This window comes from Mandrillus leucophaeus, unplaced genomic scaffold (genome assembly GCF_000951045.1).
Source record: "Mandrillus leucophaeus isolate KB7577 unplaced genomic scaffold, Mleu.le_1.0 Scaffold1, whole genome shotgun sequence".
NCBI lineage: Eukaryota > Metazoa > Chordata > Mammalia > Primates > Cercopithecidae > Mandrillus > Mandrillus leucophaeus.
Window position 1 is genome coordinate 157,255 of NW_012098097.1, and position 24,032 is coordinate 181,286.

Below are 24,032 nucleotides of genomic sequence, written 5' to 3' on the forward strand. Positions count from 1 at the left end.
CTGATTCTGAGTTCTGCTCTTCTGCATGCATTATCTGCTATACATATAATCCTATTAATTTTCCCCATTCTCCATTTGCTTAAAAATGGAATGTTTATATTTAATAAAGATACCCAGATAGCTGTATCCAAGCTTGTTCTCACATGTTCTACATCAATATTCCTATGAATTCATGCATATTTTTGGAGAATGATAGGCTCTCACATATAAATACTTTTTGGCGCAAGTATACTTTGTCTTCAGAAAAAAGCATTCTTAGTTACCATGAATTATATTTATTCATATCTGGTAGTTGAAAGTATTTCTCTGTTAGATCTGTTTAGGAAAATGTGTAATTTTTTTATTAGAAAACTTTTAGTATTCAGAAGTCTTTGGGAGATCAGTAATTGCAGTAACACAATCTCCGCCTTAGTCTCCCCTCCATATAGATCAAATCATAGGAAATTTTATTAATTTCAGCCAGCTCACGTCCCCCCTTAATTTCCTTTTGTGACTCATGGCATTAAAATAGACCAATCCCTTTTTGCTCTCCTGTGTTTTAGTACAACAATGGAGAACCATCTTCAGTCCCCTAAAAGGCAGTGTGAGATAGGATTTTATAAAGTACGTTGAATTAAAATATTTTCCAGAATAAAAAATAAAAATGGAAAAAAACAAAAAATATTTTCTGTGTATTAAGTTATATATACAGTATAATCATAATTAAAGAACAAAATCAAAACAGGAATGGACAATCAAGTGTTCAGTGGTTTGATTTGGGGGAATGTAAAAACCTAAAAATGTTCATATAGGGGAATTGATAAATTTCATTATGAAGTATCATGTGATAGAACACTACGTGTTGGAGAGTTAAGTACCATGCAAAAACTGTGTGAGATACTTAAATTCTCTTCCTCTAAATAACCAACTGGATTAGGTTTTATCTTTAAAAAAATAACCAATTAGCATAGTAAAATTGTAGTTGGTTTCCTTTTCGTATTTTTTGCATTTCCTACAATGAGCATGTTATAGTTCAGTATAATTCAGCATGTAATGTACTTTTAAAAATTAGTTAAACCGGCAGGGCACAGTGGCTCACGCCTGTAATCCTAGCACTTTGGGAGACTGAGGCGGGCAGCTCATGAGGTCAGGAGATCGAGACCATCCTGGCTAACATGAAACCCTGTCTCTACTAAAAGTACAAACAAACAAAAAAAATTAGCCAGGCGTGGTATCAGGCACCTGTAGTTCCAGCTACTTGGAAGCCTGAGGCAGGAGAATGGTGTGAATCCGGGAGGCAGAGCTCGTAGTGAGCCACTGCACTCCAGCCTGGGTTACAGAGCGAGACTCTGTCTTAAAAAACAAAACAAAACAAAACAAAAACCACTTAGTTAAACGTTTTATAGTAATGGAGAACAACGTAGAGAGCATCGAGCTTTAGGCCACAATATGTTCTTAGAAAGTTAGATGAGTAAAATTTGTGTGCTGTGAGATTGCCTTGCAACCTGCAATTATCCTCTTAGTACTACATGGAGTACATGGAAATAAGGTGAATTGTACCTTGGGTTTAATGGTGAGATCTGGATCCCAACAATGACATAAATATTTTTTTCTTTCTTTCCTTTTTTTTTTTGGCTAAGGTACAACATCAACCTGGTACTAGAGGAGGAGGGGAAGGATTCATGAGAATTGAAAATTGTTGGGGAAGAGAAGGGGACACTGACATTTTTGAGTGCCTACTGTGGGCCAGGTGCTCAACTAGGTGTTTTACAATTCTTTAATCCTCTCAGCACCTTTTTTTTTTTTCTTTTTTCTTTTCTCTTTTTTGAGACGGAGTCTCGCTCTGTTGCCCAGGCTGAAGTGTAGTGGCGCGATCTCCACTCACTGCAAGCTCCGCCTCCTGGGTTCCCGCCATTCTCCTGCCTCAGTCTCCCATGTAGCTGGGACTACAGGTGCCCGCCACCGTGCCCGGCTAATTTTTGTATTTTTAGTAGAGACAGGGTTTCATCGTGTTAGCCAGGATGGTCTCGATCTCTTGACCTCGTGATCCGCCCGTCTCGGCCTCCGAAAGTGCTGGGATTACAGGCGTGAGCCACGGCACCCGGCCCCAGCACCTTTTTAAGGAGTGTATTGTTAATGAATTGAACATTCAAATAGAAGAATTCCCCATTAAAACACCAGTCCACCACTGTTAACCTTTATTTGCTCTCTCTGGTAACCAAAATCTTGGCTATGATAGTCAGTTTAGGACCACCCAGTCCAGGTAAATACCCAAAATAATATATAATAAAGCTCTTTAACTTTTGGTTTTATGAGATGAAAACAATGGAAACCACTGGGGTTCTGATAATGGCCAAGAATAATTTACAGCATAACAGGAATTTCAGAATTGTAGCCTGTCCTGATGACTTTGACTTGATGTTAACCTCTCAAACAAAATACTTCATTTCTAATATATAACTCTCTGGTTTTTATACAAACACATGTGTCTACCTTAGGATAGTTTAATTCTATTTTTGATAGTTCAATTTTTCTTCTCCATTTTTCCTCAATATTTTATGAAAAATTTCAAATGTACAGAAAGGTTGAAAGAATTATACAGTTACCAGCCTGATCAACGTGGCAAAACCCTGTCTCTACTAAAAATACAAAAATTAGCTGGGCCTGGTGGCACACGCCTGCAATCCCAGCTACTTGGGAAGCTGAGGCAGAAGAATCGCTTGAACTCAGAGGTGGAGATTGCAGTGAGCTGAGATTGTGCCACTGCCCTCCAGCCTGGGCAACAGAGTGAGACTTTGTCTCAAAAAAAAAAGAAAAGAAAAAAAAGAATGATACAGTAAATACTCATATATTCATTGTCTAGATCTATACTTTATATATTTGTAGCTAAATATACAGCTTACTATATTTGCTTTATCCTGTGCCTGTATGGTAATTATGAAATGCTTTATTTTGCTTATTTGAAGGAAGTTTATTTTTAGAAGAATTTTTTCTAAGTAGCGGTGGCTTCTAAAATCTGGTAGGTTAATTCTTTATTTAGTTTTGAAAAATGTTCATGCAAAGTGTAGAATATACTTGTTTATAGAATATGCATATTTAGTATAGGTGAGATACAATGTAATTTTCTTTCATCCTTTAATGTTTTTCTCTGCTGAACATTTTGGGTCTGTTTTTATTTTTTGTTGTTGTTGTTGTTGTTTTGTTTTTGTTTTTCTGAGACAGAGTCTCGCTCTGTCACCCAGGCCGGAGTGCAGCGGCATGATCTCGGCTCACTGCAACCTCTGTCTCTTAGGTTCGAGCAATTCTCTTGTCTCAGCCTCCCAAGTAGCTGGGATTACAGGCGTGTGCCACCATGCCTGGCTAATTTTTGTATTTTATGTAGAGACGGGGTTTCACTATGTTAGGCTGGTCTCAAACTTCTAGCCTCAAGTGATTCACCTGCCTTGGCCTCCCGAAGTGCTGGGATTACAGGTGTGAGCCACTGCGCTCGGCCCTAGTTTTGGTCTATTTTTCTTACGGCTATGATTGCCGTAAGTTTTTGAACCTGAAACTAGTGTGAATGTGTGTATGTATATACACATATATACATATACACATTTATACAAGAGTGTTTAACAATACAGACTGTTTGAAATTAGAATCTTTATAGAAAATCAGAGAACTATGGTTATGCAACTTGTGTTTTTCAACCAATTTAAATGGTCTAAACTTAGTAGGCAATTAAAACAATTTTGTTGGTTTTATTTTCATTAAATATCACTGGGAAAGTAGGAAGGATGTACAATGATTTGGTTATGAAAAGCTATAGGGTGTAGTTATGTTTCAAAGACAGCCAGGCGTGGTGGCTCATGCCAGTAATCCTAGCACTTTGAGATGGGTGGATCACTTGAGGTCAGGTGTTTGAGACCAGCGTGGCCAACATAGTGAAACCCATCTCTACTAAAAATACAAAATTAGCCAGGTGTGGTGGTACTTGCCTATAGTCCCAGCTACTTGGGAGGCTGAGGTGGGAGAATCACTTGAACCCAGGAGGCGGAGGTTGCAGTGAGTCGAGATCATGCCACTACACTGCAGACTGGGCAACAGAGTGAGACTCTGTCTCAAAAAAAAAAAAAAGAAAGAAAAAGGAAATCTGTTCCTCTAAGAAAGACAGATAATCGGTAACTACATTTTCTTTTTCCAAATAAAACGTTCTTTAAAATATAGTAATTAAGGGCTGGGCACTGCTCATGCCTGTAATCTTAGTGCTTTGGTAGGCCGAGGCAGGGGGAGTTCAAGATCAGCCTGGGTAATATAATGAGACTCCATCTCTATTTTTAAAACGTTTAAAAAATTAGCCAGGTGTGGTGACACGTACCTCTATTTCCGTCTACTTCGGAGGCTGAGGTGGGCGGATCACCTGAGGTCAGGAGTTCAAGACCAGCCTGGCCAACATGGTGAAACCCCATCTCTACTAAAAATACAAAAATTAGCCGGGTATGGTGGCAGGTGCCTGTAATCCCAGCTACTTGGGAGGCAGAGGCAGGAGAATCGCTTGAACCTGGGAGGCAGAGGTTGCAGTGAGCCAGGATTGCGCCATTGCACTCCAGCCTGGGTGACAAGAACAAAACTCTGTCTCAAAAAAAAGAAAAGAAAAAGAAAAACTGTGTTTCTTCTTATTCATAAATAGTGTACTCTAGTTGGTAAATTTATTTTTATGAGGAAACAGTTTAGCAATTCCGAAACTATTTTACTGTGTGTACTAGGAATGAACAAATAACTAGATATATTATAATGTGAGCCAGATTTCTCACTGTCAGAGAAGTTACAAATAAGCAAGTGGCAATGGTAAATGAATCCTACACAGACACATAGGCTTTCAGTCATACACGTATGTGTCCACACAAATAAATACAGAAATAATATAGATGTGTATATTTATGACTACATTTCTTAGCTCTGTTGGCCGAGAGACTCTAGAATAGCAACACCCCAGTAGTAACAAGCACACCAAGCACCTAGATTGTGACTTGTCACATCATTCTCCAATTTGTGCTTCAAAAAAGAACAAGGTCTCCTTGGAGAGATGGTGAGTTGTAGGGCTAGGGCAGGGAAAATACAAGGTGAGCCCAGAGCATCTTGTAATACCGGAAAGTGAGAAAATGCTGGCTGGCTGGATGGCTGGATGGCTGGATGGATGAATATGTGTCAAAAGGACACTGGCCTCGGAAAAAGTCCCCACTGGCCAAAGCTGAAACAATTTGTGCAACAAAATTAAAAGTGATAGTATTGCATGATAAACCAAAGAATATAATTAATATCCATGAGTCCATACTGATACACCGTGTGTTCTGTACACTGTGGTCCTTTTATATCCCATGGCCTATAATGTGCCATAGTATCACTCTATCTAAGTTGAAAGAGGGTAAGTGTACTTAGAGACTTAGTGACTTTCGGAACAGTTAAGGGACTTCAGAAGGAAAGTTGTTTCCAAAAGGGGCCTCTGTTTTCTCTTCTTACAATTGAGGAAATGATGGCCTGGAGAGGTTAGGTAGCTCACCCAAAGTCACACAGCTAATCCAAGTCAGATTTACAGTGGGTTTTGGGTTTCTAGGTTTTGATCACTGCAGTGTGCTGCCCAGACTGTGGGTCTATGTCAGCTCGTAGTTTTTGTCGTCTGTCGCAAATACCTATATCAAGCCTATATTTTAAAAAGATAGACTAATTTTACTTTTTTTTAAAAAAAAAAGTAGAGCCCATAATTAGCATGTATTTTCTAGAGGTGAAGGTACACCAAATTGATTGAATTCTGTAAACACAATTTTGTTTGTAATCTTGATTCTTATTTCATAGATCTAATGCTTTAAAAATACTTAATTTTTCCTCCTTAATAACTTGTATTGAAACTCTTAAGTGACATTTGTGGTACTGTTCTGTTTGGTTATATATGGGAATGATTTTTTTGTTTGTTTTACACATTATAGAAGAAATTTTGGAATCCATAAGAGTCAAAAAGGGAGACATTGATAATGTTAAAAGCCCAGAAGAAACAGAAAAAGACAAGAATGAGACTGAGAATGACTCTAAAGATGCTGAGAAAAGTAGAGAAGAATTTGAAGATCAGTCCCTTGAAAAAGACAGTGACGACAAAACACCAGACGATGACCCTGAGCAAGGAAAATCTGAGGGTAAAAAAATTACTTGATTAAAAAGAAATATTTCATCAGTGTTATTTATGAAACCTCCAGTTTTACTTGCAAAATGAAAGTGAAATATTGTAAGCAACTACCTAGTTTAATATTTCTAAAGAGATCAGGATACCATCCCCTCTTGTAACGTGTAACAATTGTAGTGAGTTTTACGTATTAGTGAATTTGCTATAATGTTATATTCATGTCTCTATACTTCCCATTAGTTTGCCATTTCCCTATGAAAAAGTACTATTTTTTATATTATACCAGAATATACGCTTTTGAATGTGATGAAATATGTTCATTTTTATAGTAATTAGTTAAGCATTCTTAATATATTGTTAAGTATTCTTAAATACTCTCTGGATTACCTATTGCAGCAATATCTGAGAATCTAATTGCTTTAAAATGGCCATCCAACGGAAACAGGATTTTTGGTGATTGATCATTTAGTAGTTGACTGAATGTGGCCATATGCCCTGAAGCAATTTTAAAGAATATCTTTAAAGTTTTGTTGTGCATTTTGCTGTAGAGCCAACAGAAGTTGGGGATAAAGGTAACTCTGTGTCAGCAAATCTTGGCGACAACACAACAAATGCATCTTCAGAAGAGACTAGTCCCTCTGAAGGGAGGAGCCCCGTGGGGTGTCTCTCAGAAACCCCTGATAGCAGCAACATGGCAGAGAAGAAGGTGGCATCTGAGCTCCCCCAGGATGTGCCAGGTACAGAGGGCAGCGTATCAATGCCTCTGTAATGGGGGGAATCCTTCCCTTTTGTAGTAAAAGCCGAATGTCACCTAAAACTTTAAACTATGTGTTCATTCATGCTGCTTGCTTACAGTGCCATCCCTGTTTGCTAAGTTGTCACCTAACATTTGGAGTTTGATAAATGTCCTCGCAGTTAGTGCTTGAAACTCATCATAATTTTCATGCTGCTTAAACTTCATTTAGCTGGTTTTGTTTAATAGATTTATTTTTATATTTTGTCACCAGACCATAGTGGCAGATATTTTGGTTTTAATTACTTATGTACTAATGGCTCAATGTTGAATGATCTGACCTTTCCAGTTCTGTAGATACTAACAAATTAATTTTATGTTTGCATGTGCTCGTGTAATATAACATTTCAAATCGTAGTGTTATGGTAGAAAATCATTATCACAGAACATTGTTGTCAGATATATTTTGACATAAAAATGTAAGTTGACCAGTAATTCATATTTTCAGTTTTTGAAATTAAAGTTATACTCCAAGTAAGTTGTAGCACACCAAGAATGTCCTGTTGCATAACATGAAGGATTTTGACAACCTGCAGTTCTTATGGGGACGACTTCCATTTGAGTACTGGTCAACAGTGAGCTGTGTTGCTGAAAACACCAGTTTAACAGGGCGCTACAGATAGGGATGTAAGTGTAAGCTCCAGAAGAACCACAGCAATCAGCAGTAAGTTCACCGTATTTTATACTGATGAGAGATTGGTCATTAAGATCAAGAACAGGGCCACGTATGGTGGTTCACACCTGTAATCCCAGCACTTTGGGAGGCCAAGGCAGGTGGATCACCTGAGGTCAGGAATTCAAGACCAGCCTGACCAACATGTTGAAACCCCATTACCAGATTTTAAAGAGGAGTTTGGTACTTTGGTAAAGTAGGTAAACATTTTAATAGGTCCCCGACTTCAGAATACACTAACGGGATATATCAGTGACCAAAATAGATAAGGTCTGGGCCCTTGGTGACTTACATTCTAGTGAGCAGTAGACAGACTTAATAGAGTTCTGACCTTCAGAGAGAATTACCTGCTTCCTTCTGTTTCTGTGGCTCTCTCTGCAGTTATTTATTCAGCAGATATTTATTGAGTGCCTACAAAGTGCCTGGCAATGTGCTAGACACTTTGTGATGTCCCTGGACCAAACTCTGTTACAACTGTTTACTACCTATGGTCAGTGGATGAGATGCCTTGTTAGAAGAATTGGGGTGGGAGAATTATTCATGGCAGATTAAGAACAATAGCTGTGATAGAAGACATCTTACTTGGTTTTCTTTTCTAAACTTTCAGAATGTATTTAGACACCTAATTTAATGATTAAAACTTATCGACAAAAGATACTGTCAGATTGGAAAGCATTTTGGATGGAAAGGTATTTTTGGTAAAGTTTTTTTTTTTTTTTTTTGAGAGAGTCTTGCTCTTTCACCTCAGGCTGGAGTGCAGTAGCGTGATCACGGCTCACTGCAGACTTGACCTCCCAGGCTCAAGTGATTCTCCCACCTCAGCCTTCAAAGTAGCTGAGACTACAGGTGTGCACCACCATGTCCAGCTTATTTATTTATTTATTTAGTAAGTAAGTATGTAGAGACAGGGTCTCACTGTGTTGCCCAGGCCAGTCTCGAACTTCTGGGCTCAAGCCATCTTCCCACCTCGGCCTCTCAAAAGTGCTGGGATTGCCGGGCGCGGTGGCTCACACCTGTAATCCCAGCACTTTAGGAGGCCAAGGTGGGCGGATCACGAAGTCAGGAGATCGAGACCATCCAGGCTAATACAATGAAACGCCGTTTCTACTAAAAATACAAAAAATTAGCCGTGCGTGGTGGCGGGTGCCTGTAGCTTGGGAGGCTGAGGCAGGAGAATGGCGTGAACCCGGGAGGTGGAGCTTGCGGTGAGCAGAGACCACGCCACTGCACTCCAGCCTGGGCGACAGAGCAAGACTCTGTCTCAAAAAAAAAGAAAAAAAAAAGTGCTGGGATTACAGGCGTGAGCTACTGCATCCAGCGACTTTAAAAAATTGAAATGTAACCCGCTGTAAAGTTTGTAAATATTAAGTGAATAACTTGATGGATATTGACAAAGTTAACATATCTGTGTAACCATATCATGCCCCCTTTTAGCCACCACTACACCTAGCCCAACAAAGGTAGTAACTATTCTGACTTCTATCACCACTGATTAGTTTGCCTTTTAAAAAAAAATTTACTGGAACCATGCAGTATATACTCTTTGATGCCTGATAGCTTTTTTCCCCACCTCAACAAAACATCAATGAGAGCCATCCAGATGTTGCTAGTAGTAACAGCTTATTCTTTTTTATTGCAGTATGATATTCCATTATATAGATATATCTGTCTTAATTCTTGTTACATTTTGATAGTTATTTTAATGGATTTTGGTTTGGGACCATTACGAATGATACTATTATGAATGTTTTACATGTTTCTTGTGCACATATATATACGTTTCCAGAGGTGTAAGCCTAGTTGTGGATTTTCTAGGTCATGGAGCTGGTATATGCTTATCTTTGGTAGATACTGCTCAACAGTTTTCCACAGAGGTGGTGGAAGTACTCACTTCAACAGTGTATGAGAGTTCTAGCTCCTCTGCATCCTTGCTAACACTTGGTATCATCAGCATCGCTCTTTGTCTTTTTGGAGGACTGAGGGGACATGCTGGTGGGCATGTAGGGATATTTTATTGTTCTTTGCTCTTGCCAGCTCCCTGGTGACTAAGGATGTTGAGCATCTTTCTGTGTTCGTGTGTGTGTATGTGTCAGTCATTTAGATATCCTCTTTTGGGAAGTACCTGTCTGCTCCTTTGTTCATTTTCTATAAATGTTCTGTTTTTTGCTTTGTAGTTGTTTCATGAGAGAGGGTAAATTTGGTTCTTTCACTTTACCTTGACTAGAAGCAGAAATATCTGCATTGAATTTTGAATGTTAACCTAATCTCATGTTCCTGGGGTAAATATAACTTGTTGTGATGTATTTTCCTTGTTATATATTATAGCATCCAGTTTACTAACATTTTGTTTAGGATTTTTGCATTTACTTTCATGAGTAAAATTGGTTTGCATTTTTCTTCTCTGATAATGTCAGTCTTTAGTATCAAGAATATTTTGGACTCATATCATGAGTTGGTACTAGAAGAGTTTTTGTGGGGCTGGTGTTAATTTTTTTTTTTTTTTGAGATGGAGTTTCACTCTTTCGCCCAGGCTAGAGTGCAGTGGCGCAATCTCAACTCGCTGCAACCTCCGCCTTCCAGTTTCAAGCGATTCTCCTGCCTCAGCCTCCCAAATAGCTGGGATTACAGGTGCCCACCACCACACCTGGCTAATTTTTGTATTTTTAGTAGAGACGGGTTTTCACCATGTTGGCCAGGCTAGTCTTGAACTCCTGACCTCGTGATCCGCCCGCCTTAGCCTCTCAAAGTGCTGGGATTAGAGGTGTGAGCCACCGCGCCCAGCTATGGCTGGTGTTATTTCTTAAATGTTTGCTGGAGTGATTTGGCTCTGGAGTTTTCATTATGGGAAGGTTATTACAGTTTTCATTCACTTCTTTAGTAGATAATGGGTGTCTTATTCCATTTGTGTTGCTGTAAATGAGTATCTAAGGCTGGTAATTTATTTAAAAAAAAAAAAGAGATTTACTTGGCTATGGTTCTGCAGACTGTGCAAGAAGCACCGTACCGACATCTGCATCTGGCGAGGGCCTCATGATGCTTCCACTAATGGCGGAAGGGGAAAAGGGAGCCAGTGTATATTGATACCTCATGGTGAGAGAGGAAAGGGGAGGCAGGGGTGGCAGATGACAGGCTCTTTTTAACAATCAGCTCTAGTGGGAACTAATAGAGTGAGAACTCACTCACCCCCAACACCTAACCCAAGGGCAGTAATCTACTCTTGAGGGATCCGACTCCAGAATCCAAACACCTCCCATTAGTCCCCACCTCCAACATTGGGATCAAATTTCAACATGAGATTTTTGGGAGGACAAACATCTAAACTATCCAAAGTACAGCAGTGGCTATTCATATTTTCTATTGTTTTCTTAGGTTTGTTCTGTTTAATTGCCTTTTTTAAGGAATCTGCTCATTTTGCTGAATTTTTACAATTTATTAGCATAACATCCTATCTTTTTTATATATATAGGGTCTATACTCATTCTGTTTTTCCAATCCAGAAATTTGTTATCTGCCCCCATTAATCATGTTGCAAGGCTGTTAGCAATTCTGTTAGTCTTTTTTTTAAAAAAAACTTTGTTGACCTTATCTATTATTTTTTTCTAAATTAATTTCTGGTCTTAGTATTATGTTCTTTCTTTTATTTTCTTTGTACTTTTGTGGATTTTCTTTCCTAGCTTCTGAAGATGATTGCTTTGATGGTTTGTAGTTTAGTTTTTTTTATGATGTCTACTGTCAAGGCTATCAGCTTTCCTCTGTGTCCTGCTATAGATACATCCCACAGACTTATTTTATTTTATTTTTAAATGCATGGCCAGAGCACAACCACAGACTGTTATATGTCATGTTCCCTTTATCCTGTAGTTTAAAATATTTTCTAATTTCTGTTTTAATGTGGTGTGTGATGAAGTACATTGCTTAATATTCAAACATTTGTAGGTTTCTGTTTTTGTGTTTTGCTTTTTGTGTGTGTGTAAGACAGGGTCTTGTTCTGTTACCCAGGCTGGATTGCAGTAAAGTGACCATAACTCTCTGTAACCTGGAACTCCTGAGCTCAAGTGATTATCCCACCTCAGCTTCCTAAGTAGCTAATTATCTTTTTTTTTTCCCTAGTTGATTTCTAGTTTAACCCTCTATCAGAGAACATTCTATGCATGATTTATGTCCTTTAAATTTTATTGACGCTTGTTTTATGGCCCAACATTTAATTAATGTTGATAAATGTTCCTTGAACAATTGAAAAGGTTGTATGTATATTACATATATGTACATTACATATATATATGTAATATATATATTTTTTCAGTTGGGTGTAGTGTAAGACAGGTAAGATTTCTTGTTTTAATTTTTTTGTTTGTTTGCTTTTGGTTTTGTGTTTTTGACACAGAGTCTGGCTGTGTTGCTGAGGCTGCGGTGCAGTGGCTCAATCTTGCCTCACTACAACCTCTGCTTCCTGGGTCCTAGCAATCCTCCCACCTCAGCCTCCTGAGTAGCTGGGACTACAGGTGGTCACCACCATGCCTTGCTAATTTTTGTATGAGTAGAGATAGCGTTTCTCCTTGTTGGCCAGGCTGATCTTGAACTCCTGACCTCAAGTGATCTACCGCACCTGGCCTCAGATAAGGTTTCTGATTATATTGTTCTGATCTGTATTTCTTGGTACGTTTTTGGGTGGTGGTGGTGTTTTTTGTTTTTTGTTTTTTGTTTTTTTCCTGTCAGATATTTTAAAATTATTTCCAACTATGTATTGTAGATTTGCCTTTTTCTCTTTTTGCTTTTTTCAGTTTTTGCATTATACACTTTGAAACTGTTTTTAGGAGCACCTAATATTTATATTTTTGTTGAATCTTTTATCACTATGAAATGTTATTTTATCATTATGAAATGTTATTTTTAATAATATTTTCAAGCTATACTAGCTTTATTTTGGTTAATGTTTGTATTGTGTATATTTTCTGCAACAGAAAGACTTTAAAAAAATCTGAGAATTTAAAATTTTTGTACAAATACATCTACTTTAGAATTTCTTTATATACAATTGCTTCTGTATATATTTTATTTCAGGCTTTACTTTGAAATAAAATCTTGTCAGAACATTGTCATTTTCATATAATGTGGTAGAAGTTATTATGTGAAGGAAAAAATGACAAAATTGTAGTATGAAAATGATAGGAGTGAGAATATAAGAAAATTGGGTAGATTTCATGTTGAAGAAATCTACCCATTATATTGAGTATGGTCAGTGATCAGAAACATCTTCTGTGGCTCAGATTAAAGATTAAACTGAAAAAGTTGGGCAATATTTGGGGAAAGATTGCTACATATCATTTTAAAAAGTTAAAAAGTTAATCTCTTAATACCTATTCAGTTTCAACTGTGTTTGGCAAGAATACTTATAAACAATGTGCTGGTTAATTTATATTGTGTCACACCAAAAGGCTCATGGTATATGGTTTTTCTACCTTCAGAGATGCCTAGATGGATCAATGAGTTTAGGTGGTGAGATTGCATGATTCTCTGTTAATCTCTCACTCATTAATGATCTTTCCAGAATCAGGGTTTTTTTTTTTTTTTTTTGGATAGACAGAGTCTTGCTGTGTCGCCCATGCTGGAGTGCAGTGATGCGATCTTGGCTCACTGCAGCCTCGTCCTCCCAGGTTTAAGCGATTCTCCTGCCTTAGCCTCCCGAGTAGCTAGGACTATAGGCATGTGCCACCACATCTAGCTAATTTTTGTGTTTAGTAGAGTTGGGGTTTCACCATGTTGGTCAGGCTGGTCTTGAACCAGCCTGTGATCTGTCTGTCTCGGCCTCCCAAAGTGCTGAGATTACAGGCATGAGCCACCCACCCGGCCCAGAATCAGTTATATTTATATGGAGACTGTAATATGGAGTTTTGGGCTTTTTTGTTTGTGTGTTTGTTTGTTTGAGACAGGGTCTTGCTCTGTCACCCAGGCTGGAGTGCAGTGGCACAATCTCAGCTCACTGCAACCTCCGCCTCCTGAGTAGCTGGAATTACAGGCACCCACCACCACACCCAGCTAATTTTTGTGTTTTTAGTAGCGACAGGGTTTCACCATGTCGGCCAGGCTGGTCTCAAACTCCTGACCTCAGGTGATCCGCCCACTTGAGCCTCCCAAAGTGCTAGGATTACAGGTGTGAGCCACCGTGCTGGCCAGACTTCTTGCTTTTAGCAGAATAAAATGTTTGAGACTTAGGTTACACAGTACGTATCCCGACTCGGAATCTTTTTTTTTTTCCTCCAAGAAGTCCTGGTTCCTTTTAATGGGAAACAATATTTAAAGTCTACAATCTAGACTCAGAGATACTTTTTGCTATTGGGCTGTCACTGCCCCTATGCTTTTTTGGTGGGTGTGTTATGAAAGACATGTTTTTGAAAAGAAAAAGATCATCAGTTTATATTAACATTTCAAATTCAGATTGCAGATAGCATACTTAGTTTCTTTGTTTTTACATTTGTATCTCTGTTCCCTTACACTGAAGATTTCAGTTCCAACAACAGTAATTCAGCTATACATTTGCTTTATTCCAATACAGGGTATTCCAATCCTAATGTGCATTAATAATAAGAGGAAGTGATTTATTTTAAATAGTAGTATTTTCATAATACCACTATTACTGCTAACACTAAGACTACTGAATGGCATTTACGACTTTTTGCTGCTCTTTATTTCTCATTATACTTCATTTCTAGGAAGGATGTACAGACAAAATATCGTATTCCAAAGTCGCTTAAAATAATCCCCTGGACTGGGCATTGTGGCTCACACCTGTAATCCCAGCACTTTGGGAGGCCAAGGTGGGCAGATTACTTGAGCTCCCGAGTTCAAGACCAGCCTGCCCAATTCCTTTTCTATAAAATGCCTGGCAAAATTCCTTTTCTATAAAAATTAGCCAGGCATGCTGGTGTTTGCCTGTAGTCCTAGCTACTCAGGAGGCTGAGGTGGGAAGATGGCTTGAGCCTAGGAGGTAGAAGGTTCAGTGAACTGAGATTACGCCAGTGCACTCCAGCCTGGGTGATAGAGCCAGACCTTGTCTTAAAAAAAAAAAAAAAGAATGAAAGAAAAGAAAAGAAAAAGAAAAAAAGGGCCAGGCTTGGTGGCTCACGCCTGTAATCCCAGCACTTTGGGAGGCCGAGGTGGGCGGATCACGGGTCAGGAGTTCGAGACCAGCGTGGCCAACATGGTGAAACCCCGTATCTACTAAAAATACAAAAAAAATTAGCCTGGTGTGATGGTGGGTGCCTGTAGTCCCAGCTACTCAGGAGGCTGAGGCAGGACAATCGCCTGAACCTGGGAGGCAGAGGTTGCAGTGAGCTGAGATCACGCCAGTGCACTTCAGCCTGGGCGACAGAGCAAGACTCCATCTAAAAAAAAAGATGATAATAATCCTTTGTGTGGTTATGCACAACTTGATACACAGTTCATTTGTTTCAGTTTAATTTTTAGGGATTGCTTTTCTATAATAACTTTAATTCTTTGAAAATGTAGAACATTTACATTATTATAAATTCAAAACTATGTAACCGGAGATATTCAGAGAATTTTGACTTTCATTCCTTCTCTCTCTAGTTAACTATGTCTTTCTTTTCTCTTATAAGTAGCCATTTTTATTGGTTTTTGGTTATCCTTCATTTTTTTTTTTTTTTTTTTTTTTTTGGAGATGGAGTATCACTCTGTTGCCCAGGCTGGAGTGCAGTGGCACAGTCTTGGCTCACTGCAACCTCTGCCCGCCTGGGTTCAAGCACTTCTTCTGCCTCAGCCTCCCAAGTAGCTGGGATTACAGGCGCCTGCCCCCGTGCCCAGCTAATTTGTGTATTTTTAGTAGAGACAGGGTTTCACCATGTTGGTCAGGCTGGTCTCAAACTCCTGAGCTCACGCTCCACCTGCCTTGGCCTCTCAAAGTACTGCGATTACTGGGCGCGTGAACCACCGCGCCCAGCTGGTTTTGTTTTTTATAAAAGTAAAATCTGTTTATAAATGTGTATTTCCTCTTCTTCTCACACAAAAGTAAGCATCTTATAAGTATTGTTCTACACCTTGCTTTTAACATTTAATCTTGGAGATCATTTTATGTGTGAACATAGTGATTATCCTCAGTTCTTGCTACAATTGCATGGTATTTCATTGTGTATACCAACTTTTATTCAGCCAATGCCCTATTGATGGGCATTTTCTTTTTCCTTTTTTTTTTTTGAAACAGAATCTCGTGCTGTCACCCAGGCTGTAGTGCAGTTGCGTGATCTCAGCTCACTGCAACCTTAACCTCCCAAGTAGCTGGGATTACAGGCGTGCACCACCACACCTGGCTAATTTTTGCATTTTTAGTAGAGACAGGGTTTCGCCATGTTGGCCAGGCTGCTTTCGAACGCCTGACCTCAGGTTACCTCAGGTGATCCGCTCACCTCTGCCTTCCAAAGTGCTGGGATTACAGGCATGAGCCACTGTGCCTGGCCCCTCCCTTTTTTTTTCAGATAGGGTCTCACTTTGTTACCCAGGCTAGAGTGCAATGGCGCAATCACGGCTCACTGAAACTTCTGACTCTCGGGTTCAAACAATCTTCCTGCCTCCCTCAAGTACCTAGGACTAGAGGCATGCACTACTATGCCTGCCTTATTTTTGCATTTTTCGTAGAGATGGAGTTTCATCATGTTACCCTGGCTGGTCTCGAACTCCTAACCTCAAGTGCTCTGCCTGCCTCAACCTTCCACAGGCGTGAGCCACTGCTCCCAGCCTTCATTGGCATTTTCTGTTTCTGGGTCTTTTGCCTTTTTAAATACTCCAATGAATAGCTAGCTCTATAGATAAGTAATTTAGTAAATTTTTTTAGTGTATTTTGGGCTAGATTTCTAGACACAGGATTACTATGTTAAGTAAATGCGTGTGTAATTTTCCCTTCATGTATTGTGAGACTTGGATTTTTGCCAGTTGATATCTTTGAGAGTAGTTTCTTCATATAGTTTTATTTTACTTTTCTCATAGTATGAATTGGGCGTATTTCCATATGCCTAAAGGGCATTTTCTTTTCTTTTCTGACTGTTCACATATTTTTCCATATTTTATCAGGTTGTCGGGTTTTTTTCCTGAAACCCAACATTATATGTTAAAGATAGTTACTTCAATAGACTCAACCAATTTTTACTTAGGTGATTTGAAGAGTGTCTTGTCAGTGGCAGAAACAAATGCAGAGGGAGACTCTTAATTTCTGAACTACCATGGAAAGACAGGCTTTCTGTTCATGGTAGTGGTACTTTTTGTACGTTTTTAAGAACTATACTCTTAATGATACTATTAAGTTGTCCTTAGAAGTTAACAGTCACAGCTGGGCACAGTGGCTCACGCCTGTAATTGCAGCCACTTTGGGAGGCCAAGGTGGGTGGATCACCTGAGGTCAGGAGTTCGAGACCAGCCTGGACAACATGGTGAAACCCTGTCTCTACCAAAAATATAAAACAATTATCCAGGCATGATGGCGTGCACCGGTAGTCCCAGCTGCTCAGAAGGCTGAGGCGGGAGAATCTCTTGAACCTGGGAGGCGGAGGCTACAGTCAGCCAAGATTGTGCCACTGCACTCCAGCCTGCGCAACAGTGAGACTCCATCTTAAAGAGAGGAAGAAGTTAACAATCACATTTAGGCATTACCTTCCAGTTAATTTGGAAGGCATAGGATTCAGGCAGAAAACCATAGAGTTAAATAATCTTGCTTAATTCTGTTTCTAATACTGTTTGAGTACTTTTGAAAAGTAAGACTATAAGCTTCAGATTTTGAATATTATCTCAGCAAACCACCTCTGCAGTATCTGGTGCACTGTAAGTGTTGAGAGATAGGCATATCACTTGGTTATTCTCCAGCTCTGGGGTATCCAAAAAATTGTCTGCCTTGTACTGGAGACTAAGGTGATACAAGTCAGTGAGTTAGGGTTAGGCCCTCACCACTACCCCCCTCAAAAAAGTCAGTGAGTTAATAGCCTGGAAGACTTAAAAAAATAAGGTGTTGCTTACCACTTTCTTTTATACATTGCATTACTCATACATGAACAGCTTTTCTTTTAAAAATACAGCTTTGTAATGAAATCCTAAAACAAATGTCTTTTTGACAATTCGTCATTTTTCATGTGATTTCCAATTTAAAAATCAGATATTCTATTTTTCTAGAAGAACCTAACAAGATATGTGAGAGCAGTAACACTAGTGCTACCACTACCTCCATCCAGCCTAATCTGGAAAACAGTAACAGCAGCAGTGAACTAAATTCTTCCCAGAGTGAATCTGCTAAGGCAGCTGATGATCCTGAAAATGGAGAAAGAGAATCTCATACACCTGTCTCTATTCAGGAAGAGATAGGTAAGAATATACTTCATCCATTCCATTAAAGGGAGGTTTTTTCTTTTTTTGGGTTTTTTTTGTGTGTTTTTTTATTTTTTATTTTTTTTTTAGTTTTTAATTTTTTAAATGAAAGTTTGGTGGGTGGGGGGATTTAGATGTTCTTTTCCTTTATTTTCCATTTTTTTTTAAACACAGATAGCACTTGCACTCAATGTTTTTGTTTTAAAAATCTACAAAAGCACACAGAGTGGGGAAGAAAGATCCTTTTCATACTTCCCTCCACAAAGGTAACCACCATCCATCAACAGTTTGGTGTGTAACATTTTAGATCTTTCTCTGCAGTTACATTTATGTATATATGTTTACAGAAGTTTTTGGAGGGCTTTGGGTGATTTTTTCATTTTGGGGGTTTTTTAAATATAAACAGGATCATTCTGCAAGTATTGTTCTGCATCCTGCTTTTTTTACTCAGTGATACATGTAGAGAATCTTTTTGTGTTATGAATTGAATTCATTTTTTTTTTTAACTGCTGCATGATACTCCAGAGTATGGATAAACCACAATTCATATACTGTTTCTCTGTTAATGGACATTTATGTTGTTAACAGTTTTTCATTATTACAAATAGTGGTACTTTTGAACATCCTTAACATATATCTTTGTGTACTTGTGCAGGTATTTCTGGCAGTATAGAAATAGTAGGTGGACTTGCTGGTCAAATGGTAGCTACATTTAAAAAACAGTGATGGCTACTGCTTAATTGTATATCAAAAGAGATTTATACCAGTAATTTTCATACATTTTGGTTTCCTTATTCTTTCACTTAAATTCAACATCATTCCTCTTAACATTTTTGCCCATGGTGAAAAGTATTTCGTATACAGATTTACATATTCTTACTCACGTGGTTAAGTTTCTTACATGTGTTTGTTGAACTTCCTGTGAATTGCTTATTCATATCTTTTTCTCACTTTTTCTTAATAGAGTTTTGTTATTTTTCTTTAATGAAGTTTAGGAATGCTTTATGTATTGTGGCTATTAATATTCAATTTTACATATATTTGCATAGTAATTGCCTACTTTTAGCTCTTTGTTGTCATACAGAAATTTTTACATTTTTATATAGTTAAATTTATCAATCTTTTTCTTTAGAGTTTCTCTGAATTTTGTGTTTTATTAAGGAGGGTTATCCCCATCCCAAGAATATACATATATTTTACAGTAATTCTTAATACTTCTATAACTTTGTTTTCAATCTACCTAAGGCAATAATTTTCATTTGATATGAGTTGGAAATCTGTTTTAATTAGGACTTTTTCACTTGCAAGTGACCAAACCAACTTAAACTAGCTTAAGTGAAGAAGGAATTGAATTAGCTCTTATAGTTGGGAAGTCCGAGCCATCATCAGGCATAATTGGACCCTCAGGTATCAAACTCTTCGTTTTCCTCTCTCTTTCACCTTTTAGGTCTACATGTATTTATGTGTGTTAACCCCATTCTTTTCCAATACAGACAGGCTATTTCCATGTGGCAGGGAAGATGGCACCATCTATTTGTATTTATGTTTCCAAGGTCTGTGACCCAAAGGCAAGGCCCCTACTTCTGCTCCAAATCAAAAGTCCTTGAGGAAGGAATTTGAGTGGCTTATCTTGGATCATATTGTTTCTAACCCTATGACCAGGGCAGGCAAGGTACTACTATTGATGCCTCCAGCAAAAGTGTATGACTGGAGTTGGGTAGGAATGGTTTTCTAAGGCAAGAAGTATGCCGCAAAGATTATAGCATAGTAAATATCTACACTTCCATCTTTTGGTAGCTCAGCACGTGTGTGTACTCACATTTGTTCCCATATATACAATTCAAAAATGGTTCTGCCTAATATAATGCAAATATTTCACCCACAACTTAAAACTTTTTCAAAAACCTCTTTCCCACAGTTACATCCTCTAATTGTATCTAGACCCAAATCTAGTATTTCTGTGTGTGTACATTAATTCCGATAGATCTGGAGGTGGCTTATCTTGATCTTACAATCCATGAGCCACATTATGAATTTAACTGCCTATGACACTCATAAACATCGTGGAGGGTGTTCTTTAATAAATCAGGATGCCATTGGTTTTCTGGGAGAATGGCTGTGTTTGAGAGGTGAGAAGCATATGAGAAGATTCCCCTTCTGGAGGCTATTCTGTTTTAGCTGCCTAGTTCCTGCTGTCTGTTATTGGGGTTGGGTTGCTGGGGACTTCTGTATTATTAAACAATCATATAACCCTATTTGTCAGTTTTGGGATTTTTTTCTGACAGTAGCACTCACTTGTAGATTCCTAGGTTCCCAGCTAATACTTAATGCCCAGTAACTTACTTTAGGATCCATGAAGGTGAACACCCTCCACTTCCTCAGTTTATCTGTTTAGTAGACCAATAGTCCTAGCCCTCAGGTGAAGAGTTTGTGTAGGCTTCTGCCTGCTGGTATCATTAAACAATGAGCTGCAGAGGCTGATGTAGATCTGTAGCCTGCCGCCAGGCTGCGTCACAAGGATCCACTGCTTTATAATAGGAAGAATATGGCCTTTGGGCAGAGGGTGTTCAGTAAAGACCTCTACCCTCAGTTTAGTTCTCTTTTTCCATTCCTTTAAGTCTCACCCCGTGGTTGAATTTTCTTCTCCTTTCCCTTATTTGCACTAAATTTAGCAAGTGATAAAGGATTGACTCTGAGCAGTATTGGATTGTTGGCTCTGCATTAGGAAACTTTTTAAAAGCACTGTGTCATTCTCTTTCTCTTTTCAGGAAATCTGACCCTGACCAAATGACGTCTAAAAAGTATCTATTACAGGACTTTATAGATGGTCCCAAGAACTAACCACTGTAGTTCAATATCTTGGCATAAAACTCCATGATCTGACAGCCAGGCGCAGTGGCTCACGCCTGTAATCCCAGCACTTTGGGAGGCTGAGGCGGGTGGCTCACCTGAGGTCAGGGGTTCAAGACTAGCCAGACCAACATGGTGAAACCCCATCTCTACTACAAATACAAAAATTAGCTGGGCATGGTGGCGGGCGCCTGTAATCCCAGCTACTTGGGAGGCTGAGGCAGGAGAATCGCTTGAACTCGGGAGGCAGAGGTTGCAGTGAGCCGAGATTGCACCACTGCACTCCAGCCTGGGTGACAAGAGCGAAACTCCATCTCAAAAAAAAAAAAAAAAAAACAAAACCCTCCGTGATCTGAGACCCAAGAGAAAATTGATAGTCTGACCAACTGCTTTGCTACCACACATCCAAAGTGACTTGCTTTCCAGCCTGGGGTGGCAAGATGCTCAGCACCCTCTCTCCATTTTGACTTATTATTTAAGGAGGGCAAAGAGGTGTGTTCTTTCTGTTTAAAACAAAAATCTGTGGAATGTGAGATAATTTTAATTACCATACCTTTAAGATAGGGGTTGGAAATTTGTAGACATTTCTAGACCTGCTTTTGAATTGTATTTTATTTCCAAAACTGTACTAGTGTGATATTTTGGAGTCAAAATCTTAACATATTCTACTGCATTATTTAGAATTCACTGGTTTTGATAGAAATCCATCAAACCTGCTTAAAAGGGGAATTTTATTGACATACGCTATTGAGAAGTCCAGTGTTGGTGATGGTCTCAGGTGCATTATTGGATCTAGGGAGCCAAATGAGGTTATTGAGACTACTTCTGATTTTGCCCTTTCATATTTTTCTCTTTATTTCTTCTCTGTGATGGGCTTATTGTTTGCTGTTATCAATGGTTTTCTCCATGTCGTGGGAATAAAAGTGGCCAACTTCTGATTTACACCCTTCCTGCTCATTAGTACAAAAAGCCAAGACCCCTTCTCCAACTCCAGGTTTTAAAAACTGGAAAGGATGCTGAGAGGATTGGGCCAGAGAGCCAGTCTTAGGGCAGTCACTGTGGCCAGCTAGTGGTGTGCTTTGTCTGGCCACGCTGGGTCCTGCTGCTCACTCCAAAGGGGAAACATACTTGATTTGCAGCCCTGGCAGAATCATATGATTAAAGTGTGGGAAGGCAGTGGTGAGGGAAGTATCTCCCCAAAGGAAAAAAGGGGTATGGAACAGGCAAAATTAACAGATGTTTATGAAATTGTCTTATTTTCCCCAAAATGCATAGCCAGTTTTCCCAATCCTAGTTTTTCTCTATTTACTTAAAATGCCACCTTTATTATATATAATATAGTAAATTCTCTGTCCTTTCATTTGCCAGTGCCACAGTGTCTTCATTTTTTAAAGCCTTGAAAAGGAAAAGTCAGAGCTTATTCAACTGTCTGGTCAATGGAAATTGAACAGTGATGCAGTAGTTTTAGAATGTATACAAATTTTTCCAGCCTGGGCAACATGGTGAAACCCCATCTCTGCAGAAAATACAAAAAATTAAGCAGGTGTGGTAGTGCATGCCTGTGGTTCCAGCTACTTGGAAGGCTGAGATGGGAGAACCACCTGAGCTTGGGGGATTGAGGCTGAGGGGAACTGAGATTGTGCCACTGCACTTCAGAATGAGACCCTGTCTCAAAAAAAAGAGAAAAAAATCAACCAAAGTGAGACTATATGAAGCAGAAATTGCTCTTGTGCAGTTTGTCTCTTTAAAAAATTAAATTACTAGGAAAATGTTGAGAGGTCTTTATTAGGTTGTAAAACACTAGTTGATTTTTTTTATATTGATAAGCATACACAGATAATTATCTAAATTCCCTAGTGGAAAATGCGTGACATTTATGTTTATAAGCTCAAAACTATTTGGTATTTAAACAGAATTTCAGTGGAAATCTTTTGAAAACTTACACCTTTTTATACAGAAATCCATATTGAATATATAAGGCAACACGTTGTTAGTTTGCTTTTTGAGTTATTATTATGTTTTTGTTACTCATAAGTTTGTAGCAGCCTTTCCTGTTTTCACATAGATGAACTTTGAAACAGATAACCTAGCATGTTTGAATTTTTTGTGGAACAATAGATGACTCAGTAAAGTTACGACATTTTCTTTTAAGTGAAAAACTTAAGGATTAATGATACTTGCTTTGCCATTCAAGGGCTTTTTAAAATATCTGTTTACTTTGTGGATTTTACATATATACCTGATATGAGTTTTGGTGAAATAAGGTGGTTATAATTATTTACTTACTGTCAGCAATTGCTTTGTGGCCTTCTCATTTGACAATAGGTGATTTCAAATTGGAGAAGTCCAATGGGGAGCTCAGCGAATCTCCTGGAGCTGGAAAAGGATCATCTGGCTCAACTCGAATCATCACCAGATTGCGGAATCCAGATAGCAAACTTAGTCAGCTGAAGAGCCAGCAGGTGGCAGCCGCTGCCCATGAAGCAAATAAATTATTTAAGGAGGGCAAAGAGGTGTGTTCTTTCTGTTTAAAAGAAACATCTATTTCCAAAACTGTAGTAGGTAACAAGATTGAAAGCATTAGGCTTTATAAGTATAGTTGCATACCCAAATTTCAGTCAAGGCATAAAAATGCTATAAATGGCTGATATGCTTTCTTACTACGTGATCAGTTTTATTCTACATATCATTCTAAAGAATTAAAGGCTTCTTTACACATATGAGTAGGCTATTTTGGGTTTTATGGTTTATTAAATAACTGTAGGTGATTCACTGCTCAGTTCTAGCTATGATCACTTCAGGTGAACCTGCAGCTAAAGGATGAGGCTTATCCACTGATAGCAGAGTACTGTGGATAGGACAGCATGGCATCCCAGCTCTGATCATGAACAATGGGATCAGAGCTAGGACTCGGTATCTCTGTCCTTCAGCTAGCCATGGTGACAGGACATGGCCCCAACTGTGTCTCCCATATTCAAGAATTATTTTCAGAGTAGATATGCAAGAATAAATGATGTTCTTAACATCACAGCAATTGCTTAAAAGCAGTGCCTTTCATACTTCTTTTTGACTCTGACCCTCAGTCACATACACATTTTTCCATAGCAGTCCAGTACACATATTCAAAAGCTTTCTGAAATACTGTTTTACCTTATTACGTAGGAAGCACTCTGGTATTTTCTGTGCTAGCCTATATTGCATTACATTTTATTTTTTAAAAA

The 24,032-nt window shown here is 38.7% G+C and overlaps 1 protein-coding gene across 1 annotated transcript in view; it reads left to right on the plus strand.

Annotated features, from left to right (window-relative positions):
- The window catches only part of BPTF (bromodomain PHD finger transcription factor), a gene marked incomplete at its 5' end in the record, with an annotated part of 157,205 nt that overhangs the window by 42,151 nt on the left and 91,022 nt on the right, over positions 1 to 24,032 (plus strand). The window contains 5 exons of the mRNA XM_012001071.1: positions 5,943 to 6,146; positions 6,682 to 6,870; positions 17,770 to 17,958; positions 18,641 to 18,643; positions 23,137 to 23,324. Coding sequence (XP_011856461.1) covers positions 5,943 to 6,146; positions 6,682 to 6,870; positions 17,770 to 17,958; positions 18,641 to 18,643; positions 23,137 to 23,324 — 773 coding nt within the window. The remainder of the gene's footprint in view (positions 1 to 5,942; positions 6,147 to 6,681; positions 6,871 to 17,769; positions 17,959 to 18,640; positions 18,644 to 23,136; positions 23,325 to 24,032) is intronic.